The 13,428-nt window shown below is 41.7% G+C and overlaps 1 protein-coding gene across 3 annotated transcripts in view; it reads right to left on the bottom strand.

Moving 5' to 3' along the window:
• Positions 1–5,846: 5,846 nt before the first annotated feature.
• LOC124042653 (WAS/WASL-interacting protein family member 3-like) overlaps positions 5,847–13,428 on the bottom strand; it is a 29,989-nt gene continuing 22,407 nt past the window's right edge. For all 3 annotated transcript variants that reach the window (XM_046360732.1, XM_046360731.1, XM_046360730.1), the window contains exons 5-8: positions 12,584–13,386; positions 11,718–11,864; positions 10,467–10,571; positions 5,847–6,555 (exon numbers count right to left, since the gene is read on the bottom strand). In XM_046360732.1, the coding sequence (XP_046216688.1) occupies positions 11,802–11,864; positions 12,584–13,386 (866 nt within the window). In that variant the 3' untranslated portion in view covers positions 5,847–6,555; positions 10,467–10,571; positions 11,718–11,801. The remainder of the gene's footprint in view (positions 6,556–10,466; positions 10,572–11,717; positions 11,865–12,583; positions 13,387–13,428) is intronic.

Raw genomic sequence — 13,428 nt, 5'->3', positions numbered from 1 at the left:
GAGGAGGGAAAAAAATGAATAAAGAGACCGCCATCTTTTTACACAAACAAAACAATACATTTATTCTTCCCTGGTAATACTTGATAATACCGTATCACGTTTAGCCGCTAGGCGGCACTGTTTACTAACGTGTCAGTGTTGATGAGTTCAGGCAGTGATAGTATAGTATAGGGGGAAAAAAACATTGCTTATACATTTATAAAAAGGTTCATAATGTAGTTTAACAAAAACATATATATTTAGGGAGGCGTATAACGGTGACACCCTCATATTTTATTTACCTTTATTTTACTAGGCAAGTCAGTTAAGAACAAATTCTTATTTTCAATGGGTTAACTGCCTGTTCAGGGGTAAAACGACAGATTTGTACCTTGTCAGCTCGGGGGTTTGAACTTCCAACGCTCTAACCACTAGGCTACCCTGCCGCCTCATACTCAAATTAATTTATGAAAATACTTCATCCACATTGTCCTAACATGTGAGAAGTCGTTATTAACACAACAGGTTGAGAGCGTTGATATTTCTACTGAGAATCTCTTGTCTCGTGTTCACTAATTTCTTACTTCTCCTGTTCTTTTATTTATTGTGTTTTTGTTCTACTTTATTTGTTGTGCTAACATTGATATGAATTACTTCATTGTTGGGTTTGGAGATTTACAAGAAAGGCATTTCACTACAGTGCAGTTTCCCTCTGTGTGAACGTATAGGGGACTGCTTGTGTGTAACTGATGAGCAGAAACGACTCAGACACCATAACACAGAATGACTCAGATCCCATAACACAGAAACGACTCAGATCCCATAACACAGAAACGACTCAGATCCCATAACACAGAATGACTCAGACACCATAACACAGAAACGACTCAGACACCATAACACAGAATGACTCAGATCCCATAACACAGAATGACTCAGACACCATAACACAGAAACGACTCAGACACCATAATACAGAATGACTCAGACACCATAACACAGAATGACTCAGACACCATAACACAGAAACGACTCAGACACCATAACACAGAATGACTCAGACACCATAACACAGAATGACTCAGATCCCATAACACAAAAACCACTCAGACACCATAACACAGAATGACTCAGACACCATAACACAGAAACTACTCAAATCCCATAATGCATAAATGACTCAAATCCCATAACACAGAATGACTCAGACACCATAACACAGAATGACTCAGACACCATAACACAGAATGACTCAGATCCCATAACACAGAATGACTCAGATCCCATAACACAGAATGACTCAGATCCCATAATGCATAAACGACTCAGATCCCATAACACAGAATGACTCAGACACCATAACACAGAATGACTCAGACACCATAACACAGAATGACTCAGACACCATAACACAGAATGACTCAGACACCATAACACAGAATGACTCAGACACCATAACACAGAATGACTCAGATCCCATAGCACAGAATGACTCAGACACCATAACACAGAATGATCAGACACCATAACACAGAATGACTCAGACACCATAACACAGAATGACTCAGACACCATAACACAGAATGACTCAGACACCATAACACAGAATGACTCAGACACCATAACACAGAATGACTCAGATCCCATAGCACAGAATGACTCAGACACCATAACACAGAATGACTCAGACACCATAACACAGAATGACTCAGATCCCATAGCACAGAATGACTCAGACACCATAACACAGAATGACTCAGACACCATAACACAGAATGACTCAGACACCATAACACAGAATGACTCAGACACCATAACACAGAATGACTCAGACACCATAACACAGAATGACTCAGACACCATAACACAGAATGACTCAAACACCATAACACAGAATGACTCAGATCCCATAACACAGAATGACTCAGATCCCATAGCACAGAATGACTCAGACACCATAGCACAGAATGACTCAGACACCATAACACAGAATGACTCAAACACCATAACACAGAAACGACTCAGACACCATAACACAGAAACGACTCAGATCCCATAACACAGAAACGACTCAGATCCCATAACACAGAAACGACTCAAATCCCATAACACAGAAACGACTCAAATCCCATAATGCATAAACGACTCAGATCCCATAATGCATAAACGACTCACATCCCATAATGCATAAACGACTCACATCCCATAATGCATAAACGACTCACATCCCATAATGCATAAACGACTCACATCCCATAATGCAGAAAAATAGAGATATGGAATATGTGCAGAGACAAACATATATATAGAGTGACATATAGAGAAACACATATATATAGAGAAACACATATATATAGAGTGACATATAGAGAGAAACACATATATATAGAGTGACATATAGAGAAACACACATATATAGAGAGTGACATATAGAGAAACACATATATATAGAGTGACATATAGAGAAACACATATATATAGAGTGACATATAGAGAAACACATATATATAGAGTGACATATAGAGAAACACATATATATAGAGTGACATATAGAGAAACACATATATATAGAGTGACATATAGAGAAACACATATATATAGAGTGACATATAGAGAAACACATATATATAGAGTGACATATAGAGAGACACACATATATAGAGTGACATATAGAGAAACACATATATATAGAGTGACATATAGAGAAACACATATATATAGAGTGACATATAGAGAAACACATATATATAGAGTGACATATAGAGAAACACATATATATAGAGTGACATATAGAGAAACACATATATATAGAGTGACATATAGAGAAACACATATATATATAGAGTGACATATAGAGAGAAACACATATATATAGAGTGACATATAGAGAGAAACACATATATATATAGAGTGACATATAGAGAGAAACACATATATATAGAGTGACATATAGAGAGAAACACATATATATAGAGTGACATATAGAGAAACACACATATATATAGAGTGACATATAGAGAGAAACACATATATATAGAGTGACATATAGAGAGAAACACATATATATAGAGTGACATATAGAGAAACACACATATATATAGAGTGACATATAGAAACACATATATATAGAGTGACATATAGAAACACATATATATAGAGTGACATATAGAGAAACACATATATATAGAGTGACATATAGAGAAACACATATATATAGAGTGACATATAGAGAGACACACATATATATAGAGTGACATATAGAGAAACACATATATATAGAGTGACATATAGAGAAACACATATATATAGAGTGACATATAGAGAGACACACATATATATAGAGTGACATATAGAGAAACACACATATATATAGAGTGACATATAGAGAAACACATATATATAGAGTGACATATAGAGAAACACACATATATATAGAGTGACATATAGAGAAACACATATATATATAGAGTGACATATAGAGAAACACACATATATATAGAGTGACATATAGAGAAACACATATATATAGAGTGACATATAGAGAAACACATATATATAGAGTGACATATAGAGAAACACATATATATAGAGTGACATATAGAGAAACACACATATATATAGAGTGACATATAGAGAAACACATATATATAGAGTGACATATAGAGAAACACATATATATAGAGTGACATATAGAGAAACACACATATATATAGAGTGACATATAGAGAAACACATATATATAGAGTGACATATAGAGAAACACATATATATAGAGTGACATATAGAGAGAAACACATATATATAGAGTGACATATAGAGAAACACATATATATAGAGTGACATATAGAGAGAAACACATATATAGAGAGTGACATATAGAGAAACACATATATATAGAGTGACATATAGAGAGAAACACATATATATAGAGTGACATATAGAGAAACACATATATATAGAGTGACATATAGAGAGAAACACATATATATAGAGTGACAAATAGAGAAACACACATATATATAGAGTGACATATAGAGAAACACACATATATATAGAGTGACATATAGAGAAACACACATATATATAGAGTGACATATAGAGAAACACATATATATAGAGTGACATATAGAGAAACACACATATATATAGAGTGACATATAGAGAAACACACATATATATAGAGTGACATATAGAGAAACACACATATATATAGAGTGACATATAGAGAAACACATGTATATAGAGCGAGAGAAAGACATAGAGAGACAGAGACATATATACAGTACCAGACAAAGGTTTGGACACACCTGCTCATTCAAGGGTTTTTCTTTATTTTTTACTATTTTGTACATTGTAGAATAATAGTGAAGACATCAAAACTATGGAATAACACATATGGAATCATGTAGTAACCAAAAAAGTGTAAAACAAATTAAAATATAGTTTATATTTGAGATTCTTTAAAGTAGGCACCCTTTGCCTTGATGACAGTTTTGCACACTCTTGGCATTCTCCCAACCAGCTTCATGAGGTAGTCACCTGGAATGCAATTCACTTAACAGGTGTGCCTTGTTAAAAGTTCATTTGTGGAATTACTTTCCTTCTTAATGTGTTTGAACCAATCAGTTGTGTTGTGACAAGGTAGGGTTGGTATACAGTAGTACAGCCCTATTTGATAAAATACCAAGTCCATATTTTTACAAAAACAGCTCAAATAAGCAAAGAGAAACGACAGTCCATCATTACTTTAAGACATGAAGGTCAGTCAATCCATAAAATCACAAGAACTTTTAAAGTTTCTCCAAGTGCAGTTGCAAAAACCATCAAACGCTAAGATGAAACTGGCTCTCATGAGGACCTCCACAGGAAAGGAAGACCCAGAGTTACCTCTTCTGCAGAGGAGAAGTTCATTAGAGTTACCAGCCTTAGAAATTGCAGCCCAAATAAAGTTCAAGTAACAGACACATCTCAACATCAACTGTTCAGAGGAGACTGCGTGAATCAAGCCTTAGTGGTCGAATTGCTGCAAAGAAACCACTACTAAAGGACAACAATAAGAAGAAGAGAATTGCTTGGGACAAGAAACACGAGCGATGGACATTAGACCGGTGGAAATCTGTCCTTCGGTCTGATGAGTCCATATTTGCGATGTTTTGTTCCAACCGCCGTGTCTTTGTGAACGGAGGATCTCACCATGTGTGGTTTCCACCGTGAAGCATGGAGGAGGAGGAGGTGTTGGGGTGTTTTGCTGGTGACACTGTCAGTGATTTATTTAGAATTCAAGGCACACTTAACCAGCATGGCTACTACAGTATTCTGCAACGATACGCCATCCCATCTGGTTTGCGCTTAGTGGGACTATCATTTGTTTGTCAACAAAACAATGACCCAACAAACCTCCAGGCTGTGTGAGGGCTCTTTGACCAAGAAGGAGAGTGATGGAGTGCTGCATCAGATGACCTGGCCTCCACAATCACCCGACCTCAACCCAACTGAGATGGCTTGGGACGAGTTGGACCACAAAGTGAAGGAAAAGCAGCCAACAAGCGCTCAGCATATGCAGGAACTCCTTCAAGACTGTTGGAAAAGCATTCCAGGTGAAGCTGGTTGAGGGAAATCCAAGAGCGTGCAAATCTGTCATCAAGGCAAAGAGTGGCTACTTTGAAGAATCTCAATATATATATATATATATATATATATATATATATATATATATATATAGAGAGAGAGAGAGAGAGAGAGAGAGAGAGAGAGAGAGAGAGAGAGAGAGAGAGAGAGAGAGAGAGAGAGAGAGACATAGAGAGAGACAGAGAGAGAGGGAGAGAGAGAGAGGGAGAAAGAGAGAGAACAGAGAGAGAGAACAGAGAGAGAGAGACATAGAGAGAGAGGGAGAGAACAGAGAGAGACATATATATATATATACAGTATATATTTAAGGCCCGAGGGGGTATGATATATGGCCAATATACCACGGCTAAGAGCTGTTCTTTCGCACGACACAACGCCTGGAGTGCCTGGATACAGACCTTAGCCGTGGTATATTGGCCATATACCACAAATCCCAGAGGTGCCTTACTGCTATTATAAACTGTTTATCAACGTAAAATAAATGTTTTGTCATACCCATGATATATCATGGCTGTCAGCCAATCAGCATTCAGGGCTGGTGCCACCCAGTTTATCAATAGATATATATATATATCACTGTTGGGTTCTACCCTCCTGACACATTCAAAACATCCCACACTGGAGAAGGTTGGAGGTCACATAGCCTGCACTGGGTGTGGCACGGTATTGCATTCACACACACACACACACACACACACACACACACACACACACACACACACACACACACACACACACACACACACACACACACACACACACACACACACACACACACACACACACACGCACGCACGCACGCACACACACACAGTCTCAATTATGGCCCCTGGGGACAGAGGATGAGGATAATGTAGGATGAAGAGGATGTGTTGGGCCAGCTGTTGGATGTGTGGGGGTGGGGGGTCCATGTTGTCTCACTGCATCACCACAGCTGTGTCCTGATCACTGGGGGGAGTAGTGAGGAGAGGATGGAGGAGGAGAGAAGAGAAGAGAGGATGGGGGAGGAGAGAGGAGAGGATTGGGGAGGAGAGAGGAGAGGATGGGGGAGGAGAGAGGAGAGGATGGGGGGAGGAGAGAGGAGAGGATGGGGGAGGAGAGAGGAGAGGATGGGGGAGGAGAGAGGAGGGGATGGAGGAGGAGAGAAGAGAGGATGGGGGAGGAGAGAGGAGAGGATGGGGGGGAGGAGAGAGGAGAGGGTGGGGGGGGAGAGAGGAGAGGATGGGGGAGGAGAGAGGAGAGGATGGGGGAGGAGAGAGGAGAGGGTGGGGGAGGAGAGAGGAGAGGGTGGGGGGAGGAGAGAGGAGAGGATGGGGGAGGAAAGAGGAGAGGATGGGGGAGGAGAGAGGAGAGGATGGGGGAGGAGAGAGGAGGGGATGGAGGAGGAGAGAAGAGAGGATGGGGGAGGAGAGAGGAGAGGATGGGGGAGGAGAGAGGAGAGGGTGGGGGGGGAGAGAGGAGAGGATGGGGGAGGAAAGAGGAGAGGATGGGGGAGGAGAGGAGAGGATGGGGGAGGAGAGAGGAGAGGATGGGGGAGGAGAGAGGAGAGGATGGGGGAGGAGAGAGGAGAGGATGGGGGGGAGAGAGGAGAGGATGGGGGAGGAAAGAGGAGAGGATGGGGGGAGGAGATGGGGGAGGAGAGAGGAGAGGATGGGGAAGGAGAGAGGAGAGGATGGGGGAGGAGAGAGGAGAGGATGGGGGAGGAGTAAATCACAAAATCATTTCAATAGGAAAATTAAGACAAGAGCATGCTGATACACACACACATACACAAATACACACACATATCCATACACACAAACATACAACCGCACAAGCAGTGCATTCAAAAAATGTTCAGACCACTTCAATTTTTACATGTTGTTACGTTACAGCCTTCATCAATCCACACACAATACCCCATAATGACATCACAATTCCCTATAATGACATCACAATACCCCATAATGACATCACCATACCCCATAATGACCTCACAATACCCCATAATGACATCACAATACCCCATAATGACATCACAATACCCCATAATGACATCACAATATCCCATAATGACAAATCAAAATCTGTTTTTAGAAATGTTTTCTAATGTATTACAAATAAAAACTGAAATATCACATTAACATAAGTATTCAGACCCTTTACTCAGAACTTTGTTGAAGCACCTTTTGGCAGAGATTACAGCAATGAGTCTTCTTGGGTATAACCCACCTGTATTTGGAGAGTTTCTCCCATTCCTCCATTGTTAAATCATGGAGGATAACACACAATACAGTCTGGGACTTATTTCCATTGTTAAATCATGGAGGATAACACACAATACAGTCTGGGACTTATTTCCATTGTTAAATCATGGAGGATAACACACAATACAGTCTGGGACTTATTTCCATTGTTAAATCATGGAGGATAACACACAATACAGTCTGGGACTTATTTCCATTGTTAAATCATGGAGGATAACACACTATACAGTCTGGGACTTATTTCCATGGTTAAATCATGGAGGATAACACACAATACAGTCTGGGACTTATTTCCATTGTTAAATCATGGAGGATAACACACAATACAGTCTGGGACTTATTTCCATTGTTAAAACATGGAGGATAACACACAATAAAGTCTGGGACTTATTTCCATTGTTAAATCATGGAGGATAACACACTATACAGTCTGGGACTTATTTCCATTGTTAAATCATGGAGGATAACACACTATACAGTCTGGGACTTATTTCCATTGTTAAATCATGGAGGATAACACACTATACAGTCTGGGACTTATTTCCATTGTTAAATCATGGAGGATAACACACAATAAAGTCTGGGACTTATTTCCATTGTTAAATCATGGAGGATAACACACTATACAGTCTGGGACTTATTTCCATTGTTAAATCATGGAGGATAACACACTATACAGTCTGGGACTTATTTCCATTGTTAAATCATGGAGGATAACACACTATACAGTCTGGGACTTATTTCCATGGTTAAATCATGGAGGATAACACACTATACAGTCTGGGACTTATTTCCATGGTTAAATCATGGAGGATAACACACAATACAGTCTGGGACTTATTTCCATGGTTAAATCATGGAGGATAACACACTATACAGTCTGGGACTTATTTCCATGGTTAAATCATGGAGGATAACACACAATACAGTCTGGGACTTATTTCCATTGTTAAATCATGGAGGATAACACACTATACAGTCTGGGACTTATTTCCATGGTTAAATCATGGAGGATAACACACAATACAGTCTGGGACTTATTTCCATTGTTAAATCATGGAGGATAACACACAATACAGTCTGGGACTTATTTCCATTGTTAAATCATGGAGGATAACACACAATACAGTCTGGGACTTATTTCCATGGTTAAATCATGGAGGATAACACACAATACAGTCTGGGACTTATTTCCATTGTTAAATCATGGAGGATAACACACAATACATTCTGGGACGTATTTCCATTGTGGTCCTCTTGAGACAAGATGGCTGGACAAGATCCAACACAGTATGGCAGTGAAATAATCAAACAAAAACAGAGAAGATTGTCCTGCTGGAAGGTGAACCTTCGCTCCAGTCTGAGGTCCTGAGTGCTCTGGAGCAGATTTTCATCAAATATCTCACTGTACTTTTCTCCATTCATCTTTACCTCAATCCTGAGTAGTCTCCCAGTCCCTGCCGCTGAAACACATCCAGACAGCATGATGCTGCCACCACCATGCTTCACCGTAGGGATGGTGCCAGGTTTCCTCCAAACGTGAAGCTTGGCATTCAGGCCAAAGAGTTCAATCTTGGTTTCATCAGACCAGAGAATCTTGTTTCTCATCGTCTGACAGCTTTTTAGGTGCCTTTTGGCAAACTCCAAGCGGGCTGTTATGTGCCTTTTACTGAGGAGTGGTTTCAGTCTGGCAACTCTACCATCAGGTTCTTGGTCACCTCCTTTACCAAGGGCCCTTCTCCACCGATTGGTCAGTTTGGCCGGGCAGCTAGCTCTAGGAAGAGTCTTGGAGGTTCCAAACTTCTTCCATTTAAGAATGATGGAGGCCTCTCTTCTTGGGGTCCTTCAATGCTGCAGACATTTTTCTGGTATCCTTCCCCAGATCTGTGACTCGACACAATCCTGTCTTGGAGGTCTATGGACAATTCCTTCGACCTCATGGTTTGGTTGTTGCTCTGACATGCACTGTCAACTGTGGGACCTTATATGGACAGGTGTGTGTCTTTCCAAATCATGTCCAATTAATTGAATTTACCACAGATGGACTCCAATCAAGTTGTAGAAACATCTCAAGGATGATAAATGGAAACATGATGCACCTGAGCTCCATTTCAAGTCTCATATTAAAGGGTCTGAATACTTAAGTAAACACGTTATTTCATTTTTTGGGGGTTTTAATACATTTGCAAAAATGTATAAAAACCTGTTTTCGCTTTGTCATTATGGGGTATTGTGTATATATTGCTGATGATATTTTTTTTTAAATCCATTTTAGAATAAAAACAAAAAAATATTTTTATTTTATTTAACATTTTTTAAATTATATTATTTTATTATTATTATTTTACTAGTCAGTTAATTAAGAACAAATTCTTATTTACAATGACGGCCTACCAATGGCTGTGTAACTTAACAAAATGTGGAAAAAGTCAAGGGGTCTGAATACTTTCCAAAGGCACCGTATACACACACACACACACACACACACACACACACACACACACACACACACACACACACACACACACACACACACACACACACACACACACACACACACACACACACACACACACACACACACACACACACACACACACTTTGTACCCCCACCTCCTTGGTTCTCTCTGCTTGGGTAGATGCGCGGAAAGGGCCAGAACTCCTCTGGAGGGGGAAAGTCTTCTATTGGGTGGAACTGAAATTTAGACTCAAAGTCGTCTGAAAGACCAGAGAGAGAGACACATTAAAGACACCACTAACACAGAGACACATTAACTACACCACTAACACAGAGACACATTAAAGACACCACTAACACAGAGACACATTAAAGACACCACTAACACAGAGACACATTAAAGACACCACTAACACAGAGACACATTAACACAGAGACACATTAAAGACACCACTAACACAGAGACACATTAAAGACACCACTAACACATAGACACATTAAAGACACCACTAACACAGAGACACATTAAAGACACCACTAACACAGAGACACATTAAAGACACCACTAACACAGAGACACATTAACACAGAGACACATTAACACAGAGACACATTAAAGACACCACTAACACAGAGACACATTAACACAGAGACACATTAAAGACACCACTAACACAGAGACACATTAAAGACACCACTAACACAGAGACACATTAACACAGAGACACATTAAAGACACCACTAACACAGAGACACATTAACACAGAGACACATTAACACAGAGACACATTAAAGACACCACTAACACAGAGACACATTAACACACTATGAAAACACACCACTAACACAGAGACACATTAAAGACACCACTAACACAGAGACACATTAACACAGAGACACATTAAAGACACTATGAAAAGACACCACTAACACAGAGACACATTAACACACTATGAAACGACACCACTAACACAGAGACACATTAACCCACTATGAAAAGACACCACTAACACAGAGACACATTAAAGACACCACTAACACAGAGACACATTAACACACTATGAAAAGACACCACTAACACAGAGGCACATTAACACACTATGAAAAGACACCACTAACACAGAGACACATTAAAGACACCACTAACACAGAGACACATTAACACAGAGACACATTAAAGACACTATGAAAAGACACCACTAACACAGAGACACATTAACACACTATGAAAAGACACCACTAACACACAAAGCGTGTCACAGACACCCAGCCTAAAAGTCTAAAGAACAAGCCATGCTTCTGTGGCTAGGAAAAATAAATGGCTTTGGCATGATTGCCACAGTTTTGGAGAGGAATTGAAAGAGTGAAGGGAGTTATTGAACGAAGAAGGAGAATCAGACTCTCACCCAGGCTGTGCAAGCTTAGACTGTGTCCATTCCTCATTAAGGACGGGGGAAGGGGAGGAGGATGAGGGGGAGGGATCCGGTTGGTCAGCTCGGTGGACGGGGAGCGGGCCGGTGGGACAGGGGGAGAAGCCAACGACCTCCCCACACCTGTTGGGAAAGACAACAGACAATGTGGAGAAGCCTCACAAAGAGAGTTCTCTCTCAGTGTTGTAGTCTCTGTCTGTGTAGTCTCTGTCTGAGTTGTCTCTGTCTGTGTAGTCTCTGTCTGTGTAGTCTCTGTCTGTGTAGTCTCTGTCTGTGTAGTCTCTGTCTGTGTAGTCTCTGTCTGTGTAGTCTCTGTCTGTGTAGTCTCTGTCTGTGTAGTCTCTGTCTGTGTAGTCTCTGTCTGTGTAGTCTCTGTCTGTATAGTCTCTGTCTGTGTAGTCTCTGTCTGTGTAGTCTCTGTCTGTGTAGCTAGATGAATGTGGTGTCATTGGAGCCCAGTCCGGATGGAATCTATTGAACAGTGTTATTCTGTTTTTACCAGGTACATTGACTGAAAACACGTTCTCATTTACAGCAGCGACCCAGGGATTAGTTTACAGGGGAGAGGAAGGGGGGATGAAGGAGCCAATTGTAAACTGGGGATGATTAGGTGACCGTGATGGTATGAGGGACAGATAGAATTAAACCACTGAGTCATTAACAATCAGATGCAGGAAACAGTAATCGATCTCTCTGGGACTTTGCGATTGTATTTGATTTTGATCAATAATTACCTCCATATAATGTGAGAGCTAATGTATAAAACAGTCAAATCATTGTAATATTATTGTATAAAACTGACCCATTGTAGTACAAAAACGAGGGCTATCATAAAAAAATACCTGCACTCCTGGGCACAGCTGGTGGTCGCCGACTAGGTGCAGTGCAGGGGTAGGAGGGGGGCACCGGGGGCCGCATGGCAGGGGACGGCACAGGGGGCATCTTGGGTGGTGGAGGGGGCAGAGAGGAGGGGCAGCTGGGGGTGAATGAGGCGGGGAGGGGTGGAGGAGGAGGAGGAGGAGGAGGAGGGGGCCGTGGGGACCAGAGATAGAGAACCTCAATTCAGAGGAAGGGGAGAGGACAGGGGAGGGAGGAGGGGGAAGGGAGGAGGAGAGGATGGGGGGGGAGGGAGAAGGGGGAGGGAGGAGACGACGGGGGAGGGAGGAGGGGGAAGGATGAGAGGACAGGGGAGGGAGGAGGGGGAGGGAGGAGGAGAGGATGGGGGAGGGAGGAGGCGGGTAGAAGAAACCAGAGTTCCGGTTAGGGAGGGAGGAGGGGGCGTGGAGGGAGGAGGGTAGAGGGCTGGGGTAAGGGGTGAGGGTGCTGGATGGGGAGCCAGGTAGGCTTGGTGACTTGGGTAGGGGGAGGAGGGGGAGGACCAGTAGGGATGGGGGAGGCCTGCTGCTGGGACGCTCATGGAATGAGGGAGGAGGGGGAGGAAGAGTGGTGGTGGGGGCAGTAATGGAGAGGGGAGGTTTGCTGTGAGAGGGAGAGGGAGGTGCGGAGGCTGAGTGGGCAGGGTGGTGGGAAGGGCTTCCTCTCTCTGTCGGCCTATGGTAGGGCTCGGGGGTGTGGCCACTGTCTGACGATGTCGGTGGAGGGTTCCACTGAGGCTTCAGTCCCGTTGATGAGCTAGAGCGTGAAACTGACACACACACACACACACACAATGTCTATTAGATACAGA

Source organism: Oncorhynchus gorbuscha, linkage group LG09 (assembly GCF_021184085.1).
Source record: "Oncorhynchus gorbuscha isolate QuinsamMale2020 ecotype Even-year linkage group LG09, OgorEven_v1.0, whole genome shotgun sequence".
In the NCBI taxonomy this organism is placed as follows: Eukaryota; Metazoa; Chordata; class Actinopteri; order Salmoniformes; family Salmonidae; genus Oncorhynchus; species Oncorhynchus gorbuscha.
This window is presented reverse-complemented; position numbering and strand designations above follow the sequence as displayed.